Source organism: Phodopus roborovskii, unplaced genomic scaffold (assembly GCF_943737965.1).
Source record: "Phodopus roborovskii unplaced genomic scaffold, PHOROB, whole genome shotgun sequence".
Classification (NCBI taxonomy): domain Eukaryota; kingdom Metazoa; phylum Chordata; class Mammalia; order Rodentia; family Cricetidae; genus Phodopus; species Phodopus roborovskii.
The window spans coordinates 29319408-29332850 of NW_026125052.1; the positions used below are offsets into that span (position 1 = coordinate 29319408).

At 53.0% G+C, this 13443-nt stretch overlaps 1 protein-coding gene across 1 annotated transcript; it reads left to right on the forward strand.

Annotated features, from left to right (window-relative positions):
- The first annotated feature begins 3712 nt into the window (after nt 1-3712).
- Nucleotides 3713-11897, forward strand: Otop3 (otopetrin 3). The gene is made up of 7 exons (XM_051183028.1): nt 3713-3720; nt 5265-5704; nt 5826-5962; nt 6508-6566; nt 6843-6961; nt 9804-10618; nt 11698-11897. The coding sequence occupies exons 1-7, from the start codon at nt 3713-3715 to the stop codon at nt 11866-11868; spliced, it is 1749 nt and encodes a 582-aa protein (XP_051038985.1). The 3' UTR covers nt 11869-11897.
- Nucleotides 11898-13443: the final 1546 nt, after the last annotated feature.

Consider the following 13443-nt stretch of genomic DNA (forward strand, 5'->3'; position numbering starts at 1 on the left):
CTCTGCTTAGGGTCCTTTAGGGACCCCTCCAAAGCCACAAGACTTCCAGTCAGCCACAGCTGTGTACAGAGGTGAAGGGAGGAGGGAGGAAACCTGAAAGCTAGAGGGCTAGAGGGACAGAGTTGGTTTTTGTTGTGTTTTGTTTTGTTTTTTTGAGACAGGGTCTCATGGAGTCCAGCTGGCCTCTAACTCCCTATGTAGCCAAGGATGACCTTTAACTCCAGGCGGTTGTACCTCCCCACCCAAGTACTGTGATGACAAGTGTGCATCATTCAGTTTGTTTATTTTAAATTTTTTCATTACATTTTAATTTCTCTATATATGTGTGTGCTCACCTGCTCTGCTGTGTGTACCCGTGGGGGTCAGAGGACAATTGGCAGAATCAATTCTCTCCCTCCACCTTATGGATCCTAGGGATGGAACCCAGGAGCCACTGAGCTGTTACCCTCTGAGCCATCTCACCAGCGCCAGCCCTTTTGTGAGAGTCAGAGATTGGAATAGAAGGGAGGGAGAGCAAGGCCTGGGTTAGGATGAGGACCGTGCTGGAAATGGTGGCATGGGGGGGGGGACAGTGTGAGAATGCTTGGTGTGTCATCAGCATGAGGTCCGCAGGTCTTTGAGGCTGAGGCTGGGGGTGGTGGGGATGTGAGGCAGAGAGGGAAGGGGGAGGAGAAGAGGAGGACCAGAGAAGTCCCTAAAGAAGTCCCCACTCCCCCGGGCCTTCTAATCCAGTCTCCCGCCTTGGTTCTCTTCTATCCCAACTTTAGACTTGATGTAAGGCAGAGAGAGCGTCCACTATTGGTGATAAGTCAGCTAGGTAGGAAACGAGGCGACCAGGACCCGGAGAAAAGAGGGTCACATTCATAGCTCAGACGCCACAGGCAAGGGTAGCCTGAAGCCCGCAAGCTCCCGGTGCGAGGCTGGGGACAAAACACCCCAATTTACTTTAGGGACTGGCCCCACAAGGACCCCGCCAGCTGCGTTCGCCCCGCCTCCTGCCACGCCCCCACTCCCAGCCGCCTCGCCATAGGCTGCCCGTCCTGTGCCCGAGCCCCCGGCAGAGTAATTAACGAGGGATTAATGAGATTCCCAAAGTCAACAGAAAAATCGATGGGCCTTGGAGCCCGAGCGGCGGCTGCGCAGTCTCGCGGGGGGGTGGCGGGGAGGAAAGGGCGTCGAGGCATCTGTCCCCGGGCTCCTGGGACCTCACCTGGACGGAAGATACGCGCTGCAATTCAGGCATTGGGGAGCCCGCGTCGATGGCTTCGCAGACCTCAGGTAGGGCTCCCCAGCTCGAGCTGGGACCTCTCCCCATCCCCGAGGGCTCCGGGACAGCTGACTGCTCACACTCACTTCTCCAAAGTGGGGTTCATGAGCCGGGGGCTACAAGGACTGGAAAGAGGGGAGAGTGAGTGGGGCGGCCCGAGGCTGTCTCCCCTGTATCGTGCACCCCAACTCTGGTTCGGCACCCACCTCCTCCTCTCTACTTCACCCTCGGGCTCAACGGTCCTCACAGCCCAAAGAAGGTGCCCAGGCTTGAAAGAATCCAGAAACCTGGATGGATGGTTGCTTAAAAAAATATATGTATAATGTCGGGGCTGCCCAGACCTCTCTTCCTCGGCTCAGAACAAAATCCCGAAGCTTCCGGGCCTGCTCCTCAGCCTCCCTCGGAGCTGGCCCTTCGCTATTGGCCCTGTCGCCCCGAAGGTTCGTCTTCTTTCATCGCCTGCCTCTGAATGAGACCCATAAACCAGTTTGGTGTCTAGGACCTCCCTTGGAATGGCGTCGTGCCGAGAGGTGTGCCAAGGATGGCGGAGTTCTAGCTGGTTTCAAGCGCAGTAGTTCTAGCTCTTTTCCTGGACCCCTTGATATCCACCCTCATACCTTACCTGGCAGTGAACCATACTTGCCCCTTTGATAACCGCTGGTGGAGCACTGAACCACAGACGTGGGAGCAGGGGAAGCCCTCAGAGTGCAAGCCCTTTGAAGGGAGAGGACCTGGAACTTTGTTCTCCAGGGTCTCCACACACTTCCACCCCCATGGCCTGCAGTCTGAGCGAAAACTCCAATCTTTTAGTCCCCCTAGGATCTTGATCTGTAGGGAAGTTCAAATATCTACCAGGCACGGTTCTTCGTGTGTTTTCGTGTAACAAATTATTAAATCCTGACAAAACTCCTAAGGTAGGTATCATGTATTCATTCTTTCATTTATTCATTCAAGAAGTTGTTGAGCTGGCGGTGTCGCTCTGTGGTACTGCACGAGCCTAGCGTGCACAAGGCTCTGGGAGATGGGAAATGAGGGCTAGATAGAGTGCAAACCAGCGAGATTTGTTGAGCACTGGGCATTACCATTCCTTAGTTGCTCGCTCATTTCATGGATAGACACGGACACTGACTACAGAACCTATGCAGCTTGGCCAAGATTACAGAGATGCTAAATGCCATCTGGGCTCTTGATCAGTAGGGAGTGGGGAAGGGAGGGTTGATTGTGGGGCAGATGGGGTGGGGCCACCAGGACTGGCAGTGAGAGAGCAGGGAGGTGTCCTGGGTGAAGGAGATAAAAAGATAACCATCTGGGCCGCCTCCCGGAAAGAGTTAAGGGGCGGGGTCTCTGTCCACAGCTCTGGTGCTGAAATCCCCCTCACGAAACAGCCAGGGTCCAGGGGAAACATTGGCTGGGTTTTAGGACTGCTAGATTTGGAGAGGTAAGTGGAACAGAATCCCATCTCTGGCCTGGAGGAGTTCCAGCTCTGGGTAATGCACACTCATGCTCAGCCGAAGAGTGGCCCAACAAAGTGGCCATGTGCCTTCTTGGGCATGAAGAAGCTGGAGGAGGGTCATGGGGGAGCTGGCAGGCAGAAGAAAAAACACATCAGGAAAGGAAGCCAGGAGACCACACGGAAAACATGGAGACCTCTATTTGGGTTTGAACGGATGTGGGGAGCGGGGCTGTGGCTGGGGCCTGTAACGGGGGTGGGTAGAATTGTCCCTAAGGATGACAGGAAGGACTGGCAAATAACAGAAACTTGTTTATAAAGTCCTGAAAGGGGGGGGTGTCAAAGCTTAGAACTTCACTGCCCAACAGAGAATATCCGAAGTAATCAGTTCTTGGTATTGTTCAGGGTGTGTGCGGGGGGGGGGGGAATAGGGCCCCAGAGAGGCTCTGGTGAGGGCTAGTGTGGTGAGGATCTCCTAGCAGGACCTTGAGGGACAGACAGAAAAGTTCCTTAATGAAGAGAGAGCATGCTGGGCAATGCAATGTGCAAGGGATTCTGGGGGAGGGTGGCAAGAAGGGACCCTCGCCCAGCCTGGATAAGTTCTAAAGGACCAGCTGGAGTCGCCAAAGAGCAAGAAGGTGGGAATCACAGACAAAGGATGAGGCACCCAAAGATAGGGAGGTGAGCTAGAGTGCAGAGCCTTCTGGGAACTCCCATGCGGGAACAGTGGGGGCTGGGGGATGGGTAAAGCAGGCGCAGCAGCAGCCACTCTTCCTTGAGCACTGTGTGCACCAGGCCCTGTCGGTACACACTGCCCCATTTCACCCAGTAGGGCCCCACAAGCCTTGGACTTTACACTGAGGGCAACTGGTTGTCTTTGCAGGACTCTCAGTAGGAGACGATCACTGTGAACAGGAAGGCCAGTCCAGGAGAGAACAGATGGGCTCCAAAGTAGTGGTTAATCTAAGTAGTCAGGCAGGCATAAAGGTATAGGAATGTGCAGGTATGCATAATCCCAGCACGTGGGAGGCAGAGGCAGAAAAATTGAGGGTCCATGGCCATCTTGAGCTCCAGAGCCAGAATATAAAGAAAGTAAGCCAAGAAGAGGGAGGCCAAGAAGGAGAGAAAGAGATAAAAGAAAGGAGGGAGGGTGCAGGCAGGCAGTGTGCGAGCTGGGATGGACGGGCTTGGGGTCTGACCGCATGCATAGTCTGGACCGAAGCAAAGATGGAGTCCAGCTCTCTGCTAAGAGATGTGAATACAAAAACTCGCTAGGGACATGAAAATTAGGAGGGGACAGTATGCACTCGGAGCCCTGAGGCCAGAATGCCTGAATGCAGGAGCTCTCCCAAGAGCCATTGGGGCAGTGGAGTGGGGAGTGCACAAGCATTGCCTTCTCTGCTGCAACTCAGTCCTGCTGGGGAGGAGCAGTGCCCAAAGTGGCCTCGAGGGACAGCACTGCAGATTGGGAGGCCCGAAAGTGGGCCCTAGTCAGTGCTGACAGTGGGTGGCCTGCAAGGAAGCTTCCAACGAGCAGGGAAAGAGTAGTGTCCTCTTGCTTGGGGTGCATTCTTGGGACAGCCGGGAGCAGATGGAAGCTGGAGCAGTCAAAGTGCATGGCATCCATGCTGATCCTTACCCACCCCATACACAGCAGGCTTGACAAATCAATCACAGAGCTTTTCTTCCAAACCGTGATGAGTTTTAAGATACATTTTAGTTATTTTGGTAATTTGTTTTGTTTTTCAAGGCAGCCCTGGCTGTTGTGGAACTCACTCTGTAGACCAGGCTGGCCTTGAACTCAGAGATCCACCCGCCTCTGCCTCCCACGTGCTGGGTTTAAAGGTGTGAGCCGCCACCACCTGGCATTTGTTAAATGTATTTAAGAACAGTGAAGCTAGAGGGAACTCTCTCTCTTCCAGTCCCTTCATCCCTCCCCCAGAAGAAACTATTGTGAACCCAGTGGGTGTCATCTAGACCTTGCCTGTGTCTACATACTCCAGTGTCCCTAATAGAGAATTATTCCAGGCACAGCGTTCTTTCCCAGCAAGCCCAGACTCAACACAACCCTGCAGGCAATCATCCCACCTTCAGGGAGGCAGCCCCGGCCCTCCTGACTTCATTCTCTATGAACTAGCATGTTCACACTGACTTTTGATGATGAGAAGTTCCAGCTCTGAAAAAAAAAATGCCTGGTTACAGGACAGTACTCAAGTGACCCCTGATGCTGGGACAAAGCCATTATTCCACTTCAGGATGAGGCACTGAGTTAAGAAGTAGGATGCCCTGGTCATGGGTGAGGAGGGGAAGGTGGCTCTCGGTATATTCAAAACGACCTTTTATGCTCATGTGCAGCATAAAGGACTATATATATATATATATATATATATATATATATATATATATATGTTGGTGTCTCAACCTTGGGTCCCGTAAGGGATATGGGGCAGCTTGAGTGACTCAGCTAGAAGGGCTCCATAGTATGCTCTCATTGCATAGACATTAGGAGCAGGGATGAACTCCAACCCAGGTCCCCTTGTCAATCAGTCTGTTTACTTCCTCTCCCTCCCCAGCCCCTGCCGAGGTTGCATCCATACCATCCTCAGAAACAGAGACCCCTGAAGCAGCACCTGCCTATGACCAAGTAGACATGGCCACCGAGCCCACAGGGCTCCCGTGTCCTCCGAAGCAGAAGTCCTGGCTAGCGCGGCATCTCTCCCTGATGCTGAGGAGAGACCGTCAGGCGCAGAAGGCCGGGCAGCTCTTCTCAGGGCTCCTGGCCCTCAATGTGGTATTCCTGGGTGGAGCATTCATCTGTAGCATGATCTTCAACAATGTGGCTGTCACTCTGGGTGATGTGTGGATCCTGCTGGCTGCGCTGAAGGTCCTGTCCCTGTTGTGGCTCCTGTACTACACAGTGGGCACCACACGGAAGCCCCACGCAGTGCTGTACCGTGACCCTCATGCAGGACCCATTTGGGTGAGATGTGAGTGCTCAGAGCTGGGAGGGTGGAGAAGGCTGGGGAAGAAGAACCTGTTCAGGAGCAGGTGTCCATGCCTATCATAGACACCTGGCCATCCTCTCCCGGCCAATCCTCTCCCGGCCAGGCTCCCTGGTGCTCTTCGGCAGCTGTACCATCTGCCTGAATGTGTTTCGCATGGGCTACGATGTGAGCCACATTCACTGCAAGTCAGAAGTGGAACTCATCTTTCCGGTCATCGAGATCATCTTCATGAGTGTCCAGGTGATGGATTTCTCACACCCGCATACCTCTGGGGACACATGTACCACCCAACCTATACTAAAAGCCGCCATATAGGTAATGTCTCCATCCCCCAGGGTGTACACACACAGCAATCATAGCCCACCTCCATGTATGCATACCCACATAACATTCCTGTGCACATGCACACCTCCGCACATACCCGTCTCCCAGATGTAGATACCTAAAGACACGTTCATCTGTATGTGCCTGCATGTTCTTGAACCCAGCTCCCAGAGACGCTTGCTTCTACATCTCTGCTGTATTCACGTTACCCTTATTTCCCCCACCCAAGCAGTGGCGACTGAGCCCCTCCCCACAGCCACAGCATACACATGTTTACCTCTGGCTTAAAACCACACAGAAAAAAAGAAATGGCAAAGCTGGGATTGCAGCCCAGGCTTCCTTATGGAGTCTTCCAATACACACACACACACACACACACACACACACACACACACCAGGTGCTCTCACCCTATGCGGCATCACACCATGAGCAACTGGGCTCAAGGACCTGTCTCTTTCAGACGTGGGTACTCTGGAGACACTGCAAAGACTGTGTTCAGGTGCAGACCAACTTCACCAGGTAAGATGCGTCCCCAGCTGCGGTCTCCTGGGGCTCTCTGTTTCCAGCACCCTCTGGTTTTCCCAGACAGGAGGAGCCTGGAGCTGTGAGTTAGTGAGGGATGCATTCCAAGAGACCCCTAAGGGATCCTAAAATCCTACCACCACTCAAGATCTGCTTCTGAGACTGCTGTCACCCCGCCCCCCCCCCAGAGCAGTGAATGCTGAGGTTAGGGCCGTGGGAGCTGTCCAGGCTGTGTGAGCTGCGTGTGTGAGCAGCGTGTGGTCCTTCCTCCAGGTGTGGCCTCATGCTGACCCTGGCCACAAACCTGCTGCTGTGGGTTTTGGCTGTGACCAATGACTCCATGCACCGTGAGATTGAGGCTGAGCTCGACGCCCTCATGGAAAAGTTCTCAGGTACAAAGGGGAGCAGAACTTCCCCCATCACTTTTACATGCAAGCACGCACGTGCACACACACACACACACACACACACACACACACAGTTTGAAGTTGGGAGCACACTCAGAGCCAGATCATTGTTAAACAGAAAAGTGTGACTCCAGCTATAAAGTGCTTGTCACACAAGCACAGGGATCTGAGTTTGCTCCCTAAGCTCCCTAAGCTCACATTAAAAAAGCTAGGCATAGCCGGGCATTGTGGCACACCCCTTCAATCCACACAGTGTTTGGAAGGCAGAGGCAGGCAGATCTCTGTGAGTTCAAAGACAGTCCGGTCTAGTAAGTTCCAAGTCAGCTAGAGCTACACAGTGAGAGCCATAAAAAAAAAAAAAAAAAAAAAAAAAGACCATGCATGGTGCATGGCCTGACAGATCAATCCCTAGGGCTCACCAGCCAGCCGAAGTGGTGAATTGCTGGCTAATGAGAGACTGTCTCAAAAACAAAACAAAACAAAGCAAAATAAAAACAAAATGAAGCAGATATTTCCTAAGGTACTACACCCTCTTGGGTGTCTTCTGGTCTCTATGTGCGTGTGCACACACATGCACGGGTGCGTGCACACATACATGTACATTCAGACACAGTTCATCGTGTCAGTGGCCCCCTTCATACTCCATCAGGGACTGGTACCTCTTGTTCTACTCCCTGTGGCCATGTTGCTGCCAGCAAGCAAGCCACTAATCCTGGCTGAGCTGGCTACCGAGAAGTCTTTCAGGCAAGCACCCACCCATTATATCCGTATTTTCCTTGTATGAAGCTAAAAGGTCTTTGGGGCTGAAAGGAATGCTGCGCTAATCCAATCTGAATATCTAAACATACCAGGAGGGGCAGGAGACTTGTGGGTCATCCCGCCTGGCCAATCCTGAGTCTGTATAGTCTGCCCTTTGAAGCAACATCCCATAAATCCACGTGGGGAGCTTGCACCCTGTGGGATTCAGCCACACCTATGTGTCTGCCCCACCCACAGGTGGCATCCTGACCTGTGTGCCCCAGCTCTCATGCGTTCACACGCCCAAAGCATGAATCATGGCATGTTGTGGCCCACCCCTTACATTCTGTTTGCACTTTGCACAAAAAGTGCAAAGAGGGAGCCTTGATCCAGTGACATCATGGATGTGTGTTTGTATGTCTGCGGCTAGGGGTTGGAACAGAGCCTCATTCATGCTAGGCAAGCACTCTGCCACTGAGCCACACCCATGGCTTCCGTTTATTATTACTGGGCAATTCCAGGGGCTCAATGGCCGATCAGTTTAGCCAAAACACTGAGCTCCAGGGTTGGTGAGAGACCCTGTCTCATAACATTAGGTGGAGAAGGAGTTAAGGAAGACAAATCAACATCAAACATACATATACACACACACGCCCCAAATATACAAGGTAATGAATTACATTTTTTTGAGACAGGTTAGCCAAGCCTAACCCCAAATTCCCAATCCTTCTGCCTCCGCTTCCGAAGTTTTGGGATTATAGGTGTGAGCTACTATTCTAAGTTAAAGTTCTTGTTTGTTTGTTTGTTTGCAGTATAGTGGTTCAAACCCAGGGTTTTATGTTAGACAAAAGATCTATCACGGAGCCACATTCCTAACCCTTGACTTTCTGAACCAGAGTTTAACTATGTAGTCCAGGCTAGCCTTGAACTTGAGATCCTTCTGCCTTGGTCTCCCAAGCTCTGGAATTGCAGGTATATGTCACCACAAATGACACTTTGGTTAACATTCTGTTTTTTTTTTAATAATTTATTTTACTGGGTGGTGGTGGTGGCGGCGGCGGCGCACACCTTTAACCCCAACGCTTGGGGGACAGAGGTAGACGTGAGTTTGAGGGCAGCCTGGACTACAGAGCTAGTTCCAGGACGGCTAGAGCTGTTACACAGAGAAACCCTGTCTCGAAAAATCAAAAAGAAATTATTTTACTCTTAAGTGTGTGTTTGTGTGTGTTGTGTGTGTGTGTATTGTGTGTGTTGTGTGTGTGTGTTGTATGTGTGTGTGTTGTGTGTGTGTGTGTTGTGTGGTGTGTGTGTGTGTGTGTTGTGTGTGCGTGTGTGTTGTGTGTGTATGTGTATGTGTGTGTGTGTGTGTGTGTGTGTACATGAGTGTGGGCGTCTGCAGAGGCAGGACGGCATCAGATCCCAGGAACCTGATGTGCAATGTGCATGCTGAGAACTGAACCTGGGTCCTCTGCAGGGACGGTCCACTGAGTCATCTCTCCAGCCTCTGGTAACGATTCCTTTTTAAAATGGCCTTGAGGCTTTCCAAATGCTTTGCAATGGTGGCATTTAGCTCCATCCCTCTCCCCTGGTCTTCCTAGAACAGGATGCTAGCCTGACTTGGTTTGAGCTCAAGCGTTTTGGCACCCATGTGCCCCAGCGACACCGTGCTCTCCTCCAGAGGAGCTGACTTCTAATTACCCCAGTGTGTTCTGCTGAGGCCAGTCACCGCATTCAGGTGTGGCAGCCCGATTCCTTATTTCAAATGGCAGAATTGCTCTGCCAACCAAGCAACACGTGGAGGTGATGCTTGGAGTCAGGGAGAGCATGTCTGAAATGTGGTTTTTGTTTTTATCAAAGTTTGGCACCTAGAGGCTTGAATCCCTTTGTAAAAGAGTAATCATTTTGTGATCTTCGATCTCTATGCTCCAGCCTCAGCTGTTTCCACATCTGTAAAGCAAACATCTGGCTGGGTCCTGTCCAAATCCAGTGTGCTCCAGGAGATGGGTGAGAGTGACTAGTGGCACGAGGCTTCTCAGTGCAGGACCTGCCTGCCTGAGACGCTGTCTCCTCCTGCCCTGCCCCCTCTCAGGTAACGACACCAACACTTGCATGTGCCTCAACGCCACAGTGTGCGAGGTCTTCCGGAAGGGCTACTTGATGCTCTACCCCTTCAGCACTGAGTACTGCCTCATCTGCTGTGCGGTGCTCTTCGTCATGTGGAAGAACGTGGGCCGCCATCTGACCAGCCACTCGGGTGCCCATCCCAACAGACCACCCTTCCGCCTGCATGGGGCCATCTTTGGTCCACTGCTGGGCGTTTTGGCACTGGTGGCTGGTGTGTGCGTCTTTGTGCTCTTCCAGATCGAGGCAAGTGGCCCTGACATAGCCCGCCAGTACTTCACTCTCTACTACGCATTCTACGTGGTTGTGCTGCCCGCCATGAGCCTGGCGTGCCTGGCAGGCACGGCCATGCATGGGCTGGAGGAGCGAGAACTGGACACACTCAAGAACCCCACCCGAAGCCTGGATGTGGTGCTGTTGATGGGCGCCGCACTGGGCCAGATGGGCATTGCCTACTTCTCCATCGTGGCTATCGTGGCCACCCAGCCACATGAGCTGCTCAACCAGCTCATCCTGGCCTACTCACTGCTGCTTATCCTGCAGCATATCACCCAGAACCTCTTCATCATCGAGGGCCTGCACCGCCGCCCCCTCTGGGAGCCTGTGCTCCCAGATGCGATGGGGAAGCAGGATGCTGAGCTGCCCAGAAGAGGCTCCCTGCGGGAGCTGGGCCAGGACCTACGGAGAGCCTCGAGGGCCTACATCCACTCCTATAGCCACCTCAACTGGAAACGAAGGATGCTGAAGGAGATTTCCCTCTTCCTCATCCTCTGTAACATCACGGTGAGTGTCTGGGCAGAAACTCCTGGGTGTGGGGGTGCTGTGGGGACCCAGAGCCTCTTTCGTAGGAAGCCACTCGCCTCTAGCTAGCTTGATGGTGCTTGAGAGCCAGGAGTATCTTGAGCAGCTCCCTGCAAGCTGCCTGGCAAGAATTGATATAATCAGCCATAGCACAGCCCCCTTTACAAACGTGTGCAGCTCTGAGCCCCAGAAGCTTCCAGTCTTGATGGGGGAGGTGCCAGTGAGCCTGTTAGAAAAATGACCACTGAACTCAAACGTCCATTGAATTTGGCCAAAAGATCAGCCCAGAACCACTTGTTTTCTATTAATCCCTAGAACTGGAGGTTGGCATTGGTCTCTTAGCATCTGTTGGCTGCTAAGTAGCAGGCCCAAAGGTCCATGCACTATCTCCACACCTCCTTTAATCACCACTGTGCCTCCAAATGACGGGCAGTGTTACTGTCCATCCCCCACCCCCTGGACAAACTAAAGCATATGTTGTCTGATCAGTCCCAGCTCTCACCACCTGTAAGTGGCAGATATGGGACAACTCAGGGTTGTTTAGCTGGGAACCTCTAAAAGCACTGAAAACACAGCCCAGATGTGAAACAGCTGCTCTATGCAGAGAAGTGATAAATTGGCTTTAAACCGTGTCAGGAGTTCAGAGACGGAAGAAGCACGTATCCCAAGAGCCAACATGTGTTTCTGGAAGGCTGATAAGGCTCGTCTAGGCTTTGGCAAATGGGTAGAATTCTCACGGGAGAGCGGGAAGAGATGCAGGTGGCAGTAACTTGCAGAAATAGCAAAGCCTGAGCTCAGGGCTTACAGCACAAACGGCACAACTCATCCATATAGATTGCCAAATGCTACATATAAGACAGCCAGCTCTCGGGGCTTAGTCTAGCCTCAGGTAAGCCATGCCCAAGACTTTGTGTGTTCGGGGTGAGAAGGGCCCCAGGGCTGAGGACCTTGCCCTGAAAGCCCCAGGATGAGCGAGTGGGAACTAAGTGCAGCTTCTAGCTCAGCATTTTAAGGTTTGGGAGAGCCCCTCCCTCACCTAGAAGCCTCCCCTCTCTCCCCAGCTGTGGATGATGCCTGCATTCGGCATACACCCTGAGTTTGAGAATGGGCTGGAAAAGGAATTTTACGGCTACAGGACCTGGTTCACCATTGTCAACTTCGGCCTGCCTCTGGGGGTCTTCTATCGCATGCACTCTGTTGGGGGACTGGTAGAAGTCTACCTGGGAGCCTGAGTGCCCAATGAAACCAACCACAGCAGGAACCCAAAGCGCTAAGGCAGACAGGAAGCATGGCCTATCCGGGCAGACACATCACATTACAGACACCTGCTTGCGGCTCCCAAAGTGACCTCTCCTCATCCTGACTGAGGGGGAAGGTCCTGCCAGGAGTTCAAAACCAAGGGCGGGCCTTGGACGTGGAGTCTGAGCATAAGCCTGGCCAGAGCCTCTTCACAATAGTTCATGTAGTTATGGATGTACCCAGGTGACTGGAAAAGGCTACTATCTGTGAGGGTCAGTATTACATCATGGAGTCTGGGGGTTGGAAAGGGGCTGATTACCCCAGAGGAAGGGACTCCTGGATGTCCTGGGGAACTCCTACAGGGAGCTCAGAGCCCAACACGGCAGCCCCGCCCCCTCCCCACACACCCCACCTCCTAATGAGCTCATTAATTAGCTGCCAGGCAGGGTTCAACAGCTTCTTTCCTGCTTCCATAAACCCTGTTTGTTTGATCGATTCCATTCAGCCTTTGTGGCATTTTTGTTCCTGGGGACAGAGCTACCACTCCAGGTGTGGTAAGAAGAATGATCCTCTCAAGCAAGACAGTCCCGTTCCTCTGCCAGGAGTGGTCCATTCCAGAGAATCTCTGTCTGGTCCACGGACAGAGGCAGGGAGAGAGGAGTCGAGGCTTGTACAGCCCTGACCTCCACCCTTTGCTAGCACCATCTTTGGGAACAGAGCCTCAGGGACATTTTTGCAACTGGCTCACTATGGGTGGTCACTGTGGCCTCTGCCTGCCCAGTGCCCAGGCCTGCCTGGTCCTCTGAACCAGTGGGTGGCGCAGGAAGGTGAGTAAGCAGACAACACCAGCAACCCATCCATCTCTGAGCCCAGAACAAATATGTTCAGGGCAAGGCCCGAAGAGTGTGGCCCTGGCCCGGCAGCCAAGGTTCTGCCCTTCCTGAAATCCCCCTACTCCCATGAAGCCACTCACTGCCAAGCCCGGGGATGATGGCCCAGACCCCGCAACACTTGGCCTTAGGCCATGCCAAAAAAAAAAAAAAAAAAAACTTAGTCAGGCCTTTGGCCTTTCCTGTGTAGCCACAGCCAAACTCTGGGTGGCGAAGTTCAATCCTGCAGTGCTACACCCTTTTCTGCCAAATGACAGATAATGTCTCAGTCATATGGCAAGAGCCCTCTGGGAATGAACTTGGGGGTACGGAGTCCCCAGATGCCCTGAAATAAGAGCCCCAGGCAGGCTCCTCCCCCGACAACAGGCATGGAGGTACAACACAGAGCAGGACATTTTATTGTGTAAAGTGGCCGATTGTACAGAGCAGAGATTGTACTGACACAGGTAGGTGGGTGAGGAGACCCAGAGGCCAGGGCCAGGGCTAGTAGCGTGTGACACCCCCCACCCCAGGCAGGGCAGGGACACTGACATCCTTCAGACCCCACCAGCCAGGCCAAAGGACAGTAACAGGGGACCCTGACACCCCACTCACCAGTCTTGCTTTATAAGCTGCCAGCCCCCAGCCTCCTTGGCCAGCAGCTCAGCCACTCTTCCCCCCCCCCCCAGGGCTCTGGCC